At 40.5% G+C, this 20,128-nt stretch overlaps 1 protein-coding gene across 1 annotated transcript in view; it reads left to right on the forward strand.

The window, feature by feature from the left end:
• The first annotated feature begins 2,448 nt into the window (after positions 1 to 2,448).
• LOC117465674 (microtubule-associated protein 4) overlaps positions 2,449 to 20,128 on the forward strand; it is a 116,813-nt gene continuing 99,133 nt past the window's right edge. The window contains 2 exon segments of the mRNA XM_034108636.2: positions 2,449 to 2,506; positions 2,509 to 2,601. Coding sequence (XP_033964527.1) covers positions 2,464 to 2,506; positions 2,509 to 2,601 — 136 coding nt within the window. The 5' untranslated portion in view covers positions 2,449 to 2,463.

Raw genomic sequence — 20,128 nt, forward strand, 5'->3', positions numbered from 1 at the left:
ACCCCTTCCTTATTGGCTCTTCCACAATGCTGAGCTTTGTTCAGCCCTGTTCAACTTTCTCTGAGTTCCGACAGACTTGAGTCGTGTATTTGTAGATATTTTTGAGCACTTGGGGAGAGGGGGGGGGGGTTTGGTAACGTGTACACAACACTGGATCTGCTCTGTCACTCCTTGCCTGTACATACCTTCTTCTACTTGTAAAGGAATCAAGCTCTTTGGCACTCGTATAGCCAGCACTATGCAGAAACTGAAACATTTATTTGGCATGCTTTGAAATGCAAAATAACATAGACGAAAATATACTAAACAAATAAAGTCTGCTCTAATTTCTTATTAAAATAATCACCTTATTGGGGGGGGACAAAGAAGTGGATACAGCTCTCCATGGTTAAAATGGATATGAAATGTGATTAGGATGAAGATGCTAAATACTTTTAATATCGTGCACATTTTTACTTGCATGCTGCACTGAGAACCATCAGGCAATGCTAAGGTTTGACGTGCAAAGCAGCTGATTTTCGCTGTATGCTTGCAAACTGTGTGTAGAGTGAAACACTGAATTATTCCAGGTTATGGGATATTTATATATACATATATATACATACAACTTCCAGATCATGGAAGAGATGGTTACTGAATAGCTGCAAATATAGTGATACAATATTCCATTGTATATTTGTATCTTTGATTGTAATGGAGTGATGCATGTGAGGCTGTCCTGGGCATAACTTTTTCCCACATATCTCGGGGCGCTTGATTTCTCCTGTTTCCACTCTTACCTACAAATGAAATCAAGTGAATACAAAACTACTTCTGCCCATCTGAGACAGGCTCTGGAGACTGACTGTTATCAACATATCCGAGTGCAGTTTTTGACCACATCTTACTTTCTTATCAGTGCATGAGGGGTTAAAATCTGTTAGCAAAAGCATTTATTAAACACATTTTGCTGAAAAGAGTTATGTTGCTTAAAAACTCTCACAAATGTTTTGAAAATGGTTAATCTTTTCAGTGATGTGTACTCTATTGCAGTCCCTGGAATATTACCTGTTGGTTTATAATACTGGGCTGGACAATGCAGTGCTTTATTCATATCAAATGTTAAAGATGGGGAAATGGTGAAGCTTTAGGTTCTGATTGTGTGATAGCATTATTAACGGTTGAACTTTATAATATTTCAATAATATTTCTTTCAATAAACCTCTTTGAAAGCAAAGTAATGACTGATTTGTATCTTATTTTGAAGGATTGTTGTTTTTATCACATATTTTAAGTGAAGAACAATCTGTGTCGTCTCACCTGAATGAAAACGTTGTTAAATTAAAACCCCCAGGTTTTCAATGCTTAAATAATATTTCCCATGGCTGCTTCCTTTCTTTCTCCTCTTCCCTATAACCCAACATACCAAAAAATACCAAAAAAGTATTTCATGGCTTTTGGAGACCTCTATTGTAGACTGAGCTCTGACTTTCTTACAAACAAACAAACAAACAAAACAGTCACTTCTGCATCGTTTTTCAAGATACTCAAAGACACTTGTACGGCAAGTTAAAAAAGTAGATAACTAATAACATTTGGAATCCTCAAAAGGTGAGTAACTTGCTCTGCATATCAGTGCAGTCATGGCTGTGTTTTGGGAAAGATTTCCTGAGGGATGGGGTTTTGGATGGGTAGAGCAGAGTATATTCATTTATCTAGGATGTCAGAATATATATATAATCTGACATCACAGACAAATGATGCAAATTTAGAGTAAGAGGCACACGGGGACTGTTGTTTGCGATTTTCACCACTAGGTGTCACTAAAAAACTACATTATGTGAGGTTGAACCATTTGGAAGTTTAGCTGCTTTAGATGTTTCCCCTTTCAGGTTTTTTATATGGAAAGTTATTGTAATGTGACTGTCTCTCACGGGAAAATGGGCGGATATAATGTGAGAACGAGATCAAATGTGACAATGCATTTCCATTCGCAATACATATAATTTATTGTCAGTATCTGCAGTTCTAAACATAATTATGATTTGCCATAAAAGCTGTTGTGCTTAACTATTACTATGTATTTGTAGAATACAGACTTAATGATCGAAAAATGAAACTAAGGCTACACCTGGGCCGTCGTCAATACAGGTTAATATGTATGTAATTTGTAGTTTAAAACCGGAGTGTCTCTATTTTCTTCAATTACTCATGGTGACATTCCAGTGATCTGTACGATATAAGGGCGTCTTCCTGGGCCTTGGCCGGCCAAAGCCTGTCCCCTTCGGCTATTGGACCGGCAACGTCCCGTATAAGGAGTCAAACTTCTCCATTGTGCCTTCGAGGTGTCTATCAAAAGTACGTCTGGTGACGACGAAGGACCTGCCCATAGTTTGGAGGCAATGATTGGATATATCCTTCGTCACTCAAAGTTTAGCTTTGATTCTATTGGATAAGACAAAAGCCAGTCATCGACATTGAGCCATGATTGGGGCAGAGCTTCTCCGGGGAGGAGCATATTTGTCTGCGGCCAGCGGAGTGCACACTCGGGTGGGCGGATCGTAGCGGTGACAGCGACGCTCGCAGACTCCCTACAAACTGTCAAAAAGCAGACAACTAACGGTGAGTCAAGTTAAAATATGAACATTTTGTTCTTCTCTCAGTGTTTGGGAACGTGCGTTGTTAGCAGACAGCTCAAAGGAAGTGGGCGGGAAGCTCCGGTCTTTGTAGCAGTGAAGCGACGGTGATTTTGGATGAGTGATCTCACAGCACGCATCACAGCGACGGTGTAGTGTTGTAGGATAATGCTGCCTTCAGGTGCCCTCGGAAACTCTTACTTTCAAAAAGGGCTGTATGCGCAGTAGAATTGTAGCTACATTGCACATTAGTTAGCATTGCCTACACTGACTATGAATAGTATACTTTCCCAGTCATATTTACAACTGAATATGGTTATTCCGAAATTCCCGACAGTACTTGAGGCAGCATGGGTGCTCATGGTGAAGTTGCACTGTCACAGTGGACGGAGGAGCGAAGTTGTGCAAGCTAGCTTGAATATGTCCGCCTCTGTCCATTCATTTACAGTGTGCTAGCAGAGCTACTGTTATACTGTATTTATATAGCATACTGTAGTTGAGCTCCATATAGGCCCTATTGGCTATGTACGCATGAACTTCCTTCTTATTTCATATTACAATATCACTTTTACATGATTGGTTAGAAGTACATTCTTCAGTAGAACCTGATTGACTACAAATCAAAGCTAAATATATGTTATCACTGCTTATCAGCTTGAAATACTATTCTCTCGATCCCTTTTTTCCAATTCCTTCTACGTGAAGTACATAGCATAGTTGGTTTTACTTCTGGGGCTGTTGAAATATTGATCCAAAGATTATCATCACATGTTTAATATATGCAAAATCACTCGCAACTAATTACCCACATCCCCCCAACAATTCCAAATGAAAGGTACATTTACTTGCTTTTTAAAAAAAAAGAAGCTTTTGACTGCGTGTCATGGTCCAGCCCACAGTCTGCTCAATTGTTATAACTCAGTTATGATATACCCTAGTTAGCAAAGTCCTTGTATAGCTGATTTCTGATGAACAGAATGAAATGTGGTCTAAAGCACCTTTAAAAACTGTACCTGTATTATCTCAATATGATTCAGCTTGCAGTTAGATTGTCATCCATCCATCAAAAACTAACTGTTCACACCAGCACTAAAACATTATAACCCATTTTAACCCATAAATTGACGATGTGAAGAGGAACTGAGCAGAAAGGATTGTCCTCTCTCTCTCTCTCTCTCTCTCTCTCTCTCTCTCTCTCTCTCTCTCTCTCTCTCTCTCTCTCTCTCCATCCCTCTCTCTCTCCCGCCTTCTATCCAGATTACTCTCCAATCCTTCCCCAGCCAGATTACTGAGTGGGAAATAACGCGGGACTGATCTCAGGCCCTGAATTCATTATGGACCTGATCCAATTGCGTCCCTAAAATGTCCCTGGTGCTTGTCGCTTCACTGTAAGCCCGCCAAAGTGATCATGTGTTAGGACAACAGGACACAGCGGTCGGTCACCAACCTTCCCAAGAGTGTCCGAAATAATCAGCTCCAGTGTCTCTGTGTAAAGTTAAACAATACTCAGGGGTTAAAGAGAGTTGAAACACATGCTCTGCCACCTTGGGATCAAACCCCTCATGAAATGTCAGTTTGCCCTTTGCTGCATCTCTCCCTGCTACCCTGCAACACACACACTTCAGCATGAGAGAACGGCAGATAAAGTCCTCTCTGTCCACCACAGGCTCTTATTTTGAAAGGTACACACGCTATATATCAACTCAAATAACTTAATTGTACCGTAATTGACCTGTGTGTGTTGGTGGTGAAAGTACAAGGCCACATCATAAATCTAATTTCCTAGTAGGCAGTGCAGTCTCAAGCAGCTTTGATCTGATGCTGCATGTGTTTGCAGTATTTTACTGTTGTGTTTTCACTTCTATATGATAGAGGAAGTGGTGTAACTTAAAATCAGAAGCTCTGCCTGTTGAGACTCTTAAAGAGGAGAAACTACCTTGAAAAGCATTTATTGCAACCGTTTTATAGAAATACCACAGCAGGACTAATCCCACTAGAGCAGATATTTCCAATGATGAAAATGCTCAGGAAAAAAAGAACATCTGTTTTATTCCCTAACGCATTTATAAATGCATAGACCCAACCTTTCAGCAACCTCTTGCAATTTGAAATGCCACTCTTAGTAGTTGTATAGTGTTGGACAGTTTTGCATTCCGGAAAAAAGCTCTGCCATGCACTGCAAATGTAAACCCAAATAAATACTGGCAAGTTAAAAAAAATTGTCTTTATTTCCTGTGGTTTGGAATGACATGTGCTAAAGCTGAAACTGTGTTTTTACCAAAATAGCCTGCTCTGTAACAAATGACCCACTGTCAGTTCAAATTGGCCAAATCATCAACTAAGCATGTGTGCCAAAATCTAATGTCAGAACAGATGTTGACTTTGAGAAGAGAGCTTTGTTTAACTGTATAGTTGGTGGGATGATTATGTGTGCCCCCATTGGTGCACACAGCATTTCACTTTACCAAATGGTAATGTTTGTTTCAGTAGCTCATTTGCAGTGAATGTATTTAAAGGTCCCCTGTTATACTGTTTTTCATCAATATATAATAGGTCTCAGATATTCAAAACGTGTCTCTGAAGTGTTTGGCTCAAAATACCCAACAGATCATGCATTGTAGCATCCCATAATCCCCTCTGTTTCAGCCCTGTTTTAAAAGTGCTGACATGTTTATGTATAAAATACATGAAAAAGTGGATTTAACAAGACTTTAACAATAATGACCATGCAGCCATATCAGACAGTGCATGGATAAGTTATGTCTTGATTGTACAGTATTTAATAAAATAAAAAATAGGAATACCATTGGTATATACCACTGTCATGTATGATGTACCAAAACATCTATATTGTGGCTTTCACACCAGCGCTTTTCAGTTTCTAGCTCCGAGCGGGAGCTTTTCTGGTTCAGCTCCGGTTTCCCTTTTCAGCTCCCGCTCTGTTCACACCGCCCACTGGCGCCCCAGAGCTGCCCCTGCTGCGTCATGACGTCACCGTTTACATCGCTGATTTGCTCCCCAACGGCAGCCATTACGGCGCTCACAACAACAACGGGGAACTGCGTCGGGTCGATGATCGTGTTGCTTTTAATCACACAAAGCCAGAATAAATTGAATAACGACTTCTCCAACCTTATACTTTGCTCCAGAGTGCCGTGGTTCATTGTTTATTAATGTGTTTCTGCAGCATTTACCGACCGCTGCAGTATTGGCTGCTCTTCCACGGGAGTTTATTCTCCCGTTAGCTCCCGGTTAGCTCACACTGCAGCGGCCGCTCTAAAGTATTCACTGTCCAACTCACACAAGCAGCTGATGCATATCCCCAGTTCCCCTTAGCCTAAGTGAATGTGTGTCAGTCTGAATTGACACTGTTTGGTATCACAACGCTGTTATGAAAGTTTCTCTGGTATAAAACGGGTGATGTTAGCATAGCAACCGAAGCTAAACTGACTACTTGCATCCGATAGCTGCAATAATACAAAACAACACGTCTGCCTCTCTCCACAATGGTCGATAACAGTGAACGGATGGTCAAAGTAAGGTACAAATAAACAGAATCACACGAAGCCTGGTTAGTGTTGCCTGACTTTATAAAGTGTGTTTATAAGCACTACTGCTTGTAGGCAGGCATAACAGTCGACCCATGTTCAGGGGAGGTGGGTTTAGTTTCCTGCACGCCTCGACGTAAGAGAGACGTAAGCGACGCCACCTCTTAGCTCCGAAGCTCTTGCCTCTGGACCGACAATTTTTTGGAGCTGGAAGTGAACCCGATTCCGGAGCCGGCGCCGCTGCGGTGTGAACAGGAAAAACCGGCGCTTTTCAGGCTCCAGCTCCGAGCCGGAGCTGAAAAAGCGCTGGTGTGAAAGGGGCATAAGGGAACCATAGCCACAATTGAGCTGAACTGTTTTTGAAAACAGCCTCAAAGGCTTCTTCACATAACTTTGTGCCCTTTTTTATTTAAAGGTCCCATGTCATGCTTTTCCGGTTATAACCCGTCCCCTTGTGTGTTATGAAGGTTTTTATGCATGTAAACTATGTGTGCAGAGTCAAAACCCTCAAAGTACACCCTGTAGCGAGTAAAACTCTTAACACAGAAAATACCTCCCCAAAACGCCTCGTTGGAGATACGTCATTATCCATTTGATTCTTCCGGGTACGCATGATGTCATCCGTACCCGGAACGAAATGGACCAATCCGTGGAGCCGTTACGTTACGTCCGCGGAGCCGTTACGTTAAGCCCCTGCTGATTGGTCCAAATTGACCAATCCACGGACTTCCTCACACACTCAGTGCAGGCAGCTCTGCTGATCTCTCCTCCCTGGCTGCAGGCTGATTACAAACAGTTGGGATCGCGGCGAAATTCTCTCTGCAGACCCATTCTCACAGCGTTTATCAACCTTTTTCTTACTCAATATCAAGCCACACTTATTGTTTTTACTTCGGCTGTGACTTTGTGTGTGCTCAGGATGAGTTTGGCTGTGTTTCGCTGTGTATCGCTAAACAAGGAAATCACACCTCCACGGAGCTCAGCGCGATTCACAACGTCCCGACTGGTCCCGACTAGGGATGCCAGTGATTATTCGATTATTCGAATATTCGTTACAGTCTCCATAATCGAATATTATTTTTAAAAATCGATTTTATTTATATATATTTTTATTATTATTTATGTTTTTTTTTTTTTCTGGCTTAGTTTCAACCAAAATATAGCATAATGCTAATAATAGTAATAGTATTAATAATTGTAAATGGCCATTGGTCACACCACCAGTTTGTTTTACTGTAAACTTGGAGGAAGCCTGCATGCAGAGCAGACTGCTGCTGCAGCACGCTACACACCGACCCCGTCCCCATCCCCCCTCTCCCTCTGGAACTAAAGATGAACAAAGCGGCAGGTAAAAAGAGTTCCTCCTCGTGGAACTACTTCGAACTTTCAAGTCCAAAGGAAGTTAAATGCAAGCTCTGCGAAAAGACGTTGGTCTATCACAGCTCAACCTCAACAATGCGTTTTGAGTGCATCCATATGAAGATGCGCGATGCGCGCACAATTTATTTATTGCAATGCTGCTATTATTAATAATACAGGCTACAGCCTAATATCGGTAGAATCGGTCGAATAATCGATTATTATTCGCCAGGGCTGCCGAATAATCGATTTTGATCATGGTCAGTTTCTGGCAACCCTAGTCCCGACCAATCGGAGCACACTGGGCTCACAGGGAGGGGGGGCAAGAGCTGCAACGAGCCGTTTAGTGGAGAGAGTGAATACTGCTGAATACTAGGGGTGTAACGGTACACGTACCCGTACCGAAATTATTCGGTACGGGCCCTTCGGTTCGGTACACGTGTGTACCGAAGTGTACCGAACGCATATAACGTTAAACGTAAAAAAATGAGAACGTGAACAACTTCTTGGAAGCATTCTCAGGTGCTGCGTCGCAGCATTCAGAGTAATTTGCTCCCATTGTGATCAACGCGTCATAGAGCGAGCAAGTCATTTCATTGGACGAACTGGTCAGAGGGATGCGTTCAAATGTTGTCAGTAATTTGAGGAACTGTCGAAATGGCGAACGCAGATAAAGTTGAGCTCGAAAATCCTCCAGCATCATTGAAGTGTCCGGTTTGGGAACATTTTGGTTTCGCAGTTACGAACAAGGATGACGGACAAAGACAGGTGGACCGAACCAACGCTGTTTGTCGGCATTGTTCAACTAAAATTGGTTACGCGGCTGGCAACACATCACACTTGCACACTCATTTGAAAAGGCATCACCCGAACGTGAATATCACCGGTACCAAAAGACTGAAGTGCAAACCCAACTCCCGCTAGCATTTAAGCCTCCACCACTCGCAAAAACTTCAGACCGAGCCAAAGCTATTACAAACGGCAAATATCCTTATGTTGCCATGTTAGCAAAGCGCTACCTGGCTGTATCTGCTACTACCTCTGTCCCTAGCGAGAGGGTGTTCTCCACAGCAGGAGACATTGCTAGTGCCAGCAGATCTTCCCTTTCGGCAAGCAATGTGGACAAGTTCATCTTTCTTTCAAACAACATGAAAATACAATGACAAGCAAGTCATTATGTCTAACTGGCTGCTTAGGTGCTAGTACAGTACAGTTCAAATACAGATTATTTCAGTTCATCGAAAAGCTGCACCTTAATGTTTGTTATATTTTATATTTATTTGAGTGAATATTCATAGTTTAATAATAATTAAAAACCCAAAACTAATAGTTTATGTTTTGTGAGTAGGCTACTAGTACAGTAAAGTTCAAATACAGATTATTTCAGTTCATCGAAATGCTGCACCTTAATGTTTATTTTATTTGAGTGAAAACATTATTCACAGTTTAATAATAATTTAAAAAAAATATGTTATGTTTTGTGATAATTTTTTCTGCTGTACCGAAAACGTACCGAACCGAACCGTGACCTAAAAACCGAGGTACGTACCGAACCGAAATGTTTGTGAACCGTTACACCCCTACTGAATACTAGAGATGTCCCGATCCGATCACGTGATCGGGGATCGGAGCCGATCACGTGATTTTCAAAAGATCGGGGATCGGAAGAAAAAAATCAGGGATCGGGATTTTTTTTTTTTTTTTTTTTTATAATTTTTTTTTTTTTTATTTAATGTTACAAAACAAAAATGACCATGTTCACGTCTTAAAGTCATCCTGAGGACTTAGTTTTGGTTTAAATTACACAACATCATGTATGTGTTGCTTTCTTTGGGCTTGTTTTCATAAACCTGGTTGCTTATTTCTCTGAAATCTGGCAACAGAGTGGGCGCAGTGTCTAATAGTAGCAGTAAGCTATCGAGAGGCTACGCTCAGCTGGTGACTCGGGAGTCGGGACAGAGAAAATGTCAGGAGTTTGGAAGTATTATAAAATTGAAAGCGAAGGCAGTGTAACAGCCAGATGCAATGTTTGCAAGGCAGAGGTTCCGCGTGGTGGAAAGAACAGAGCTACGTTCAACACGACCAATCTAATACGCCACCTGAGAAACAAACACCAACAACAACACGACGAGTACACAGCGGCCACTCGGGTAACGGCACTGAAACAACCGACACTTTCAGAGACTTTTAAAAGGAAAGAGAAACTGCCCCAGAACAGTGAAAAGGCCAACACAATAACAGCCAAGATAGCTGACTTCATCGCGTTGGATGACCAGCCGTTATCTGTTACCTTTTTTTTTTCTCTTAATGCATTGCATAAAGATCGGATCGGGAAAAATCGGTATCGGCATATTGTCAAAATCAAATGATCGGAATCGGCTCGGGAGCAAAAAAAGGTGATCGGGACATCCCTACTGAATACACATACTTTACAGAGATGCTGTATGCGAAACCAATGTGAGTTTGGAAAATTGCACAGTATAAATCTATTCTAGTAGAGCTCAACAATGGAATTATGATCAGTGGAAATGGCCATGACATGGGACCTTTAAAGTGTATTGTTATCTAAAGTTTATTAAAGCATCATGTTCAAATGTAACACTGCATATCATTGGCTTCCCCACCAACAAACCCAGCATGTGTAAAGTATGGTTAGACTAGCCAAACAAAAAATATTAATTTGATAGCCTGCCCCATGTCCAGTTCAGGTGATTATTGTCTATTCAAATATAATGTATATCAATTTGTTATCTGCATCCACATGAAGAAAAGCTGTTTTAACCTGTATTATAAGCAGGAAGAGTTGCATTTACATCATCACTCATTGCCAATTGGATTTGATGCCATCAAAGTGACTTTATGAGTCCAATGGGAAAGATTTAATGTATATAGAAAGTCATCCAATATATTATTGAAGCTCTTTGTAACAACTGGATTGTTCACTCTTTTCTACCGCTCTGTGTTCTAGTCACATTTGGAGGTTGATCACGAAACATGCTTTATACACTTGGGGGTTGGGATAAATTAGTAATGCTTTCTGTTTTTAAAAATCAGGCCATGGAACAAAGCAGGCAGTCCAGAATGTCATGTTTCTTTTCTGAAAGTCCCAAGTAGAAAGATATATAATTATTTCAAAGGCTTTCATATGTTTGACAAATTGTTTGATTTTCACTGATGTGATTATTATAGAGGATGATGAAGGGCACAGAAAAAGACTTGACATTTGATGCTTTCAAAGTCCTCCATTGTTTTCCTTCAACACAAAGGACCAAATACTAGGGATGCTCCGATCGCCAATTTTGGGGCCGATCGCCGGAATCAGTATCGGCCGATACCGATCGCCGATCCGATCGAGTGGGCGGGGCCTATGGTGATCTTCCATTTAAAGTGATGTTTAAAACTCAGTTAATGGGGCTCAACTGAAGCAATATAAAAATGAGCCCCGTGAACTGAGTTTTAAACTGAAGCATATCTGCTCATAGTCCGGAAACTCTGCTACACAACTGTTATTATTATTGAAATATGACCGGTAAGTTTCAAATTAGTCCGGTAAAATAAATTCTGCCCGGACATTTGACCGGCAAGAAAAAATCCTAGCGGAAACCCTGGTCCCACCGTCCGGGACGTGTTATTTACAATATCGGACAAGTAGATCTTTCAATTGACTTGTCCGGCGGACAAGTGACGTTTTTCGGCAAATTATTGATACATTCAGTTTACAAAAGGCAGAACTCATTCGCAAATTGTACGTACGGGATTAATAAGAGTTGTGAGGACAGGAGGCGAGGCCGAGCCCAGCGGACTGCAGCTCTCTCTCTCTATGCTCCGTATCAGCTGATCGCTGCACGGTGCAGCTCAGCGTCTCTCTCTCTCTCTTTCTACACACAGCAGATCCGCTGCCCGTTTAACAGCCTCATCTTTGTCAAACTTTCTTATGTTCTTTCTCTAACACATAATGAAGGTTATTAAGCGTTTTAACTCCTATGTTGTTAATATTGACCACCATTTCCTTTATGAAGTAAAGCAGCCTCCCTGTCTGTGTCCTCACATCCCCGGACCCCCAGACTCGGAGGAGCACAGGGATGTCAGTATTTTTTATGAAGCAGAGTATATAAAGTACATTATTGAAATTAAAATACTATGTATTTACTTTTACAAACAGTGAGCAGCTGGGCAGCTGCAGCATGTGTATTGCAGGACATGTGTAAGCGTGCAAGCGTCTTTGAGTTGTAGAAAAGCGCTAGGCCTATAGGCTATACATCTAATGTGTCATTATTATTATTATTATTAGGTTATGTCCTATGTGTTGGACATGTGTGGTTGGACTCTGTCTCACAGGTAGGTTGCAGTGTAACATCAGAGGAGACTGGGCCAATTGTACATTCTCAAACTGCACCACTTAGAACTAACTTAACAATGCAGAGATTATTTTTGTATAATTGTATTCAATAACCGTAAGAAATTCAACAGTATGAAGTGATTTGTAAATAGGAATACAGATTTGACTTAATGTTTTCATAAATATATTTTTCTCCCAGTTTGTCATGGGACTTATTTACCCTCTCAAAGAACCGGAATTGAAAACCAAAAATAACCGGAATCGAAAAGCAGAACCGGAATCGTTAAAATCCAAACGATACCCAATGTTTGTGTGATGCAGTAAAATCTTACCGCTCATTTACGTTAGCGGTGTCGTAAAAAACGTGGGAAAATGTAAAATATGATGACGAAGAAGAAGATTCCAGTGGCCCCAATTTGTGTCCATTCTGGACAAGTGAAAAATGTATTCGGACAAGTAAATTTCCAAACTCACTTGTCCATGGACAAGTACTCTCTCTCTCTCTCTAAAAACTTTTTCTCACACTGAGATAACAATATAGGACATCATATTTACAGGGCTACATGTACATACCTAGAGACATTGACAAGTACCAAGTACCAACAGTATATTTATATCTCGCCCTGTCAATAAGCATCACCTTCTTGGCAAAAACTGTATTGTTTTTGAAGTGGTGGAGAGACAATGCACAGTTTTACCCACTGCTGTCACCCATGGCCAAAGTATATCTCTCTGTCCCAGCAACATCAGTACCAAGCAAGAGAGTTTTTTCCACAGCAGGGGATATTGTAAACGCCCAAACATCCCAGCTTCTAGCTGGAAATGTGGACATGCTCATATTCCTAAAAGATAACCTTGATGATGCTGAGTGAGTGAGTTAGAGGTGAGTTACTTGAAAAACTAAAGTGAAACTTAATTTATTCTATTGCAGGGTCTGATTATTATATTGTTGACACTTTAAAATACTACTATCCTACTAAAATGCTGTACAAATCAGATCAGATTTCAATATCGCGAAAAATATCGTACCGTGGACTTTTTATCGCAATATTATCGTACCGTGAGTTTTTGGTTTCGTTACATCCCTAATACTACTGGGAGTCATAATTAATCTGAAACATGTCATTGAATATCCTTTACAATTATGTGACCTTGGCCGTTGAAGCTTATTTGGGAGGTAGATTGTCCAAGTCAAAGGTTAGTCACGGTTAAAACTGAGGTGCAGGAAATCCAATCTCTGCAGGATACCCTCTTCAAGGTCAGCAAGCGGCTTCATCCCGACCTCTGTCTAGGAATCAGGAAGCATAAGAAATCCATTATCCATTTGTTCCTGTGCTGCCAAACAAATCTGCTGCTGAGGGCAGTTTAGTCTGGGACAATCTCTGCATTATTACCCTTACATAATGATGCTCCTCCACCTTTTCCTGAGCTAGTCATTGGGAGTATTGTCATGGTTTCTGTTTTGTGCCTGGACTGTTGAGATTCGCCATACACACAAACGGGGTGAAATTGCCCTTGCGATGGGCAAGTTGCAACAATCTTTGAAATAGTAACACACTTTATATCCCCAAAGGCATACATGGGCACCTCTGACCAAAGTATCTGTGAGAAGAATGGGAAAAGAGCTTGAGAGAGTTTAAACACTTCCTTCCTTCTCACCACCACATACCTTTCCAAATGCTAGGTTAAGTGGATGTCAGATTGTATGTTTGAGAAACTTTGCTGGAACGTAGCCTCCCCTGATTCTGCTGTAGGAGAGGTTTATAGGAAGGAGGAAACCCTAAGTAATAATATAACATCCATGACTGTGAAAGTCTATCCAACCTATTCTCTTGAACCCAATACCTCAAAACCCCTGGAAGGAATTTGTTTAATTTTGGCACAAACAACCACTTGAAATCAAGAATGATCTCATTACATTTTGGTTGACAAAAGTCCAGGTCATTGTGAACTCACAAAACTAGTTTTGGAGCATAATGCAAGAATGAATTTGCTAATTATAACAACTAAGAATAAAGGGAGAATAAAGTGACAGTGACAGACATGGATCCAAACTACTTGTTTGGTTGATGAAGGCATAAACCACGAGGCAGTAATTCTAGTTTCTCCAAAGGTTAATGTCAGTCTAATTTCAGCCTTAGCCTTAATTGTGTCTTGCTAGTAAACATCAGCTGTTACAAGGTTACACTATGGGATGCCTGCTTCATTAGGAGACTGTAGCTTGTCACATCAGTTATAGAGTTGTGTTCTTTGGTGATATGTCATTACACAATACACTTGTAATAGCATCACACTTTAATTAGATTGTTTTTGCTTTACTGTATATGTTCAATAGAATACATGCAACTACAAGAAAGATAACCACATCTTGTATTCAAGTCTTTCTCCCAGCCCTGATAGAGAGATGGTTAAGCTTGCTGCTAGCTTATTAATTGTGTAGGATTGGTTGACTGCCATGTAATTAGTGAGAGCATGTGTACCAGACAGCTTGACCTAGGGAGAGCCTTTATGGTCTGTAGAGATCCATACTCCACAGTGGCAAATAGCTCCAGCGCTGCCCGTTATGCTTTCCATTAGTATTGAACACCAAGTGGATCTGTGAAACATTTTGTTGTTTACTGCCAAATCAATGTAGCTGTATCAATGACGGATGACTCATCGATAAGGATTGCATTACACAGGTTTTTATTTCCCTGACCCAGATTAGTTGCGATTCAGCAGTTTTGTATATAAGTATCTGTTAAACCGGAATTTGGCACCATTTGTGTATTCTCCAGTCCACAGTTGTGGTTAATAATAAGGAAACCTAGCTTGTGGTGAGGCAAATGGTGGTTAGGGTTAGACAGGTGGAAAGACAGGTCATTATTGTTTTTTCTGTTCAATGGTACTTGTCATTTGTTGTCTTTTTTTAAATATTCTTGACTTGAAGTAAAGTCGGATCCAAATAAATCCATGCGCTCATTCTTTCTATGCTGTATGAAATGCAGGGTTGATTTTATCGGTTTCCTTTCGCGCCTCAGGATAGCCTCTCTTGTTTCCTTGAATTACTGTATTTATCATCACTTATTATTGATTTTCATTTCCAGTCAATATCTCAGCTTTTAAATGTTTTACGAAGGCCATGGGATTGCTCGGGGCTTGCAAACCCTTCTAGGGCTGTAACTAATGATTATTAATTTCAAATAATCGATTAGTTGTTCAGTCTTTGTCAGTTTCCCAGAACCCATGCTGATGTTGGATGATACATACAACACAGCAAACAAGCTATAAAAGCTTTAAACTCTGCGTATACCTCAGAGTAAGGATACAAGATAATGAACTAGATAAAATAAAGGATTTTCAGCCACCATTAAAACTTAAGTAGACCTATTGGGTTATCTTTAACGCTCTAGACAGACTAGATATAATACAGCTTCAACATGTATGCATGCAAAGATTTATCATCTTTCATAAGGCATTAGCCTCCACCATTAAACCACTAACATCCTTTCACAACTAGCTATCATCATTCTGTTCAAGAAACCAAAACGATTTAATGATTGCAAATATATCTATGTTCATGAATTACTCCCTAACCTCACACTCAAATGTAATAGTCTTGACCTAGCTCCAACGATTTTTAACCTTTTCCTAACTACACTTCAAAATACTGTCATGACACTCAAAGCAAATCAGAAGGAAATGGTTGAAATCTACGTATTTTGCACAATCTGCATTCGTTTAAAGGCACTGTCCTCTGGAATTGTATTATCAGCTCAGAACACCAGACACTGCTTTTGAACTGTCAAGCTCTACTAGTCACTTACAAATAATCAAAGGAAAACATTTGTTAGCTTTGTGTGAGAAATAATGACAGACTTCAAACATTTCATTGTTACAATAGTATCTCATAGACCAGGGGTCGGCAACAGGCGTATCACGGTCCGGACCCAGACGCCGACCTATACGGACCCGGACCTATAATCAATACATTAATAGGGGATTTCAATTTTGACGGGGCAATTATATTTTAACCGCCACCGACAGGGGGCGAAAGAGACGAGTGAGCGATACAGGGAGAGAAACACAGAAGAAGAGACAAGAGAGCGATACAGGGAGAGAAACACAGAAGAAGAGACAAGAGAGCGATACAGGGAGAGAAACACAGAAGAAGAGACGAGAGCGCGGCAGAGAGAAGCGGAGAGGAAAGTGAGTGAAGAGAATAATTAGCGATACAAGGAGAGAAGCGGAGAGGAGAGTGAACAGGCGTGTTAGCGGCAGACAGGGAGAGACACAAATATTTACACATGGCGCTCTCCAAGAAGAGGAAAGTGGACAGTGAGAACAGAGCTTTTAACCCTGAGTGGACGGACTCATTCATGTTCACCCTGCCCACTGGGAGCACAGCACCAGTTTGTCTCATTTGTTCAGAGACCGTGGCGCTCATTAAAAGTGCCAAAACGCCACTATGAGACAAAACACAAAGTGTTTGACCAAACATTCTCTCTCAAGTCAGAACTGAGGTCACAACAAATAAGCAGTCTCAGAGCCCAATGTGATCAGTCCACCAGGATCAAAATTAAATCCAGGGCAGGCTAACCGAGGCTAACCAATGAGCACCTGCTTGTGTATGAGAATGGCCCCGACACCATTTCAGCCCAGCTTTCTGACCCAAACTCCTGGCAGGACAAGCTCAAGCTCAATTCTCGCACTGAATTAAAAAAAAGTGATTGAGGGACTCAGTGTTTCCGCCAGACCAGGGCTGAGAGGGCGTCCACCCCGAGAGGGGGGGGGGATGCTTGAATTTTTACGTGGGCCGTCCCTTATACTGTCTTTTCACGTTAGTGAGCCGGATCATTTGGCTCAGCTCTCTTAAAGCGCCGGCTGTTTCGGCTCCCAAACGGCTCTTAATGTTACCACAGTTTACCACGGAGCCTCAGTTTCCCCGCTGCGAGGCTCTGGTGCTCGCAGCTCACTCGCATGCTCCACTAGCACCGCTCATCGCGTCCAAATTCGCTCACGTTCCGTGTTGTCCTGTTGCAGGCACCGCCGATGTCGGGGAAACGATCTTCAATACTCCGAAAATAATCCCACCAGACTCCTTTGCCCCTCCAACAGAGGGATGTCCTTGTCCTTTTTCCTTTTTGTTATTTCAAGCGATAAAAACTCTCGATCTTCTCTCGAATTATTAATATTTTTGGACGCCCTCGGCTCGAGTTCAGGGCGTCCCGAGCTGAATAAGGGCGTCAAATGACTGCAAGACCCCTGGTGGAAACGCTGGAGGGACTGCAATATAAGAGGGAAAGAAAGAGAAACTTTAAAACTGTTCAATTGTTATGATGTGTAAAGACTGATATTGTTCTATCATCGGCTAAAACTGTTGAGTCATGATGTGAAACGGTTGACAAAGAAAAATGGAAACTCAAGCTGCTGCAACACTTTATTTTATTTATCTAAAATTAAGCACTTTTAAGATGCACATATTTTCAAAAGCTATTTTATTTATTTTCTCCTATTTTTAAATGCAGCCCGAGAGGAACATTACACATATCCACATTACTGTATATATGTATAGTTCAATGTTAATTGACAATAAATATTGTTGTTTATGAATTGTACTTTCTTTATTTGATTGGTAGTCAGTTGTTGATTACATGCAGACGTTGATAAAGCTACAGGCTACTTCAATATATATCACACTAATTCATAAAGCAACTTAGACATTTTGATGTTCCGGACCTTTGCATGGGGACATTTTCTCTAACTGGACCTCATTGAATTTTAGTTGAACACTCCTGTCATAGACTGTAACTAGTTGTAGCTTTGTAGGTGTACGGCGTAACAAATTCCAGATTTTTTTTTTTAACTAAGTCTTGTTACCATTGAATTTAAATATGGCATTCCTTTTTCAATGACCCACAAGCCGGTAATATGATTTGGTGATTTCATAGTGCTGTATTTCTTTGGCAGCCAAACACACCCACAAATAATTCCATGAGTAGGTTAGTCTGCATGCGCACGTACTTAACGTATAATGTGTGTGTTCGGTGGCCAGGGACTTTGAGATTGCGTGACAACGGCAGATTGAGTGAATGAAATGATGGAGAGCGGAGAGGAAGAATGGGATGGGACCGAGTGAGCCGGTCGCTGTAATCCCCCCCCACCCCTCACAACAGTAGCAGCTGGACCAGTGCGTCAGCTTTACTGCTGCCAACCGGGGAATTAAACAGCAGGGTGAAACGTTGGCTACTGCACAGATGGACGGATGGGCAGAGGTGATTAATAGGTGATTTTTAGATAAGAAAAAGACAGGGAATTTGATAAAATTCTAAAATCTAAATTCTAACATTTTAAAATCGGAACATTATATAAACCAGACATTTAATAGAAGGAATTCTCCATCTTTAGTGCTTCAATTGGCTTCAAAGTGTACTATGTATTATTGGTTATTGGAAACGCCTTTTTTCTATTACATGGGACAATCTGTAGCCATTCATCTTTAAATTAGGGCTGGGCGATTTGGCCTAAAAATAAAATCTCGATTTTTTTTTTTCTAACTAATGGACAATTTTCGATTTAAACCTCGATTTTTTTCTGTTTTTTTCTAAACAAACCAGACCAAGGCAAAATGTAAATACATATTTTCTTTATTAACACAATACAAATAAATGAGATTACCAAGTAGTCTAGGCCTATGTGAACAAATCAGTTGTTCAAGAATAAAAAAAATAAAATAAAAACAGCACCACGGCACTTGGTTGTCATTAATGTGCAAAGATTTTTTTTAAATCAAACTGAAAAAAAAATCTCTTGTAGGCCATCCCTGAAAAAACTTGTAAAATGAAATGCAACAAATAATAAATAATGATAATGAAATGAATAATAAAAAAATACCCTCAAACAAAATAACATCCCTTTAACTTTCTAGGAAGTTGTCTTTCCACAGACCTTACACAGAACAGTTGTTTGTTCTATGTATGACCGCTTGTACCCGAACCACTTCCATACAACTGAAGTAGCACCTTTTTTAGGAATGAGTTCTTCATCTGTGTTCGTGGACATTTTTATGGTACATCTGTCGGTGAAGCGGTGAATGTGATTGTAGTAGGCTATGTGACTACCCGATCTGCAGCTCTGCACATGCGCACAGTGTTATAAATTAAAATCAATGTTTTTGATGACATAAAGTACCTTAAACATACCGTCAGTTTAAATGCTGTTTTATACTGAAAAACCAGAAGTTCTCGTGCGCAGTTGTTAAGCTTTTATTCTGAAAATCCTTCATCTCCGGTTAGCATTTAGCATGTGGCTAATATACCATTTACTATAGAGGTGAATTTAATAGCGATATGACACGGAGTGTTGCACACCGAAACCTACTGATTTCAACACTACAACTACTGTATAGACGTCGAGATATTATTATTGCTGAATATTAAATGAAGGCACAGTTTATTTGAATACGTTTGTTTACAGACGTGGGTAGCATGAGACAACAACCGGAACTACCAGAAATGAAACCAGCCGTGAAGTTTTTCCTGTCTTGAGTATTGATTACAGCGTTCAAAACCATATTAAATGAAAAGTCATGAAAGAGATGAGGAGTAGAAAAGGCGTGTTTAGTTATATATGTAATGTACAATGTCTGAGTCCTCTGTTATGCTCAACAACGAACACAGCATAACAACAGCAGATCGGGCAGAGCTGCAGATCGGGTAGTCACAGGCAATGTGGCTGAGTTTTGTGCGCATTCTGGAAAGTGAGAGTGTAAGCTACTACGGAGTCCCTTAAAGCAAAAACAAATCTGCGGAGTCTAGAAATGTTTTAAAATCGCGATTTTTCGGTTCAGCCATTTCACAAACCGTAGGAAAGTAAAAATGCAAATTAATCGCCCAGCCCTACTTTAAATGTTTTATTAGAGGTGATCACAGGCCTGTTGTAATCAAATGTTATATTAAAAGAATCAGCTTTACAATTTAATAACTTGTCTTATTTAATAATGCAAATATAAATATGCAATGCAATGCAATGCGAGTCAATGGCATCCACTTGTATTTATATTGCTCAACACAATATTGCAGTGTTTAACATTCAAAAGGAAGTGGAATTGGAAAGTTTCCTTTCTATTGCCCGTTCACACGGCTAACTGTCCATTTGATATCTGTTATACATCTTTATTTTTTGTAATATTATAAGAAGGAATAGAGTTTTGGCGAGAAATGCAAAGAAACTCAAATAGCTGTGTACAACCAGTAGGAATGTGAGGAATTCAAGTTTACAGGGCAGAC

Source organism: Pseudochaenichthys georgianus, chromosome 20 (genome assembly GCF_902827115.2).
Source record: "Pseudochaenichthys georgianus chromosome 20, fPseGeo1.2, whole genome shotgun sequence".
Taxonomy (NCBI): domain Eukaryota; kingdom Metazoa; phylum Chordata; class Actinopteri; order Perciformes; family Channichthyidae; genus Pseudochaenichthys; species Pseudochaenichthys georgianus.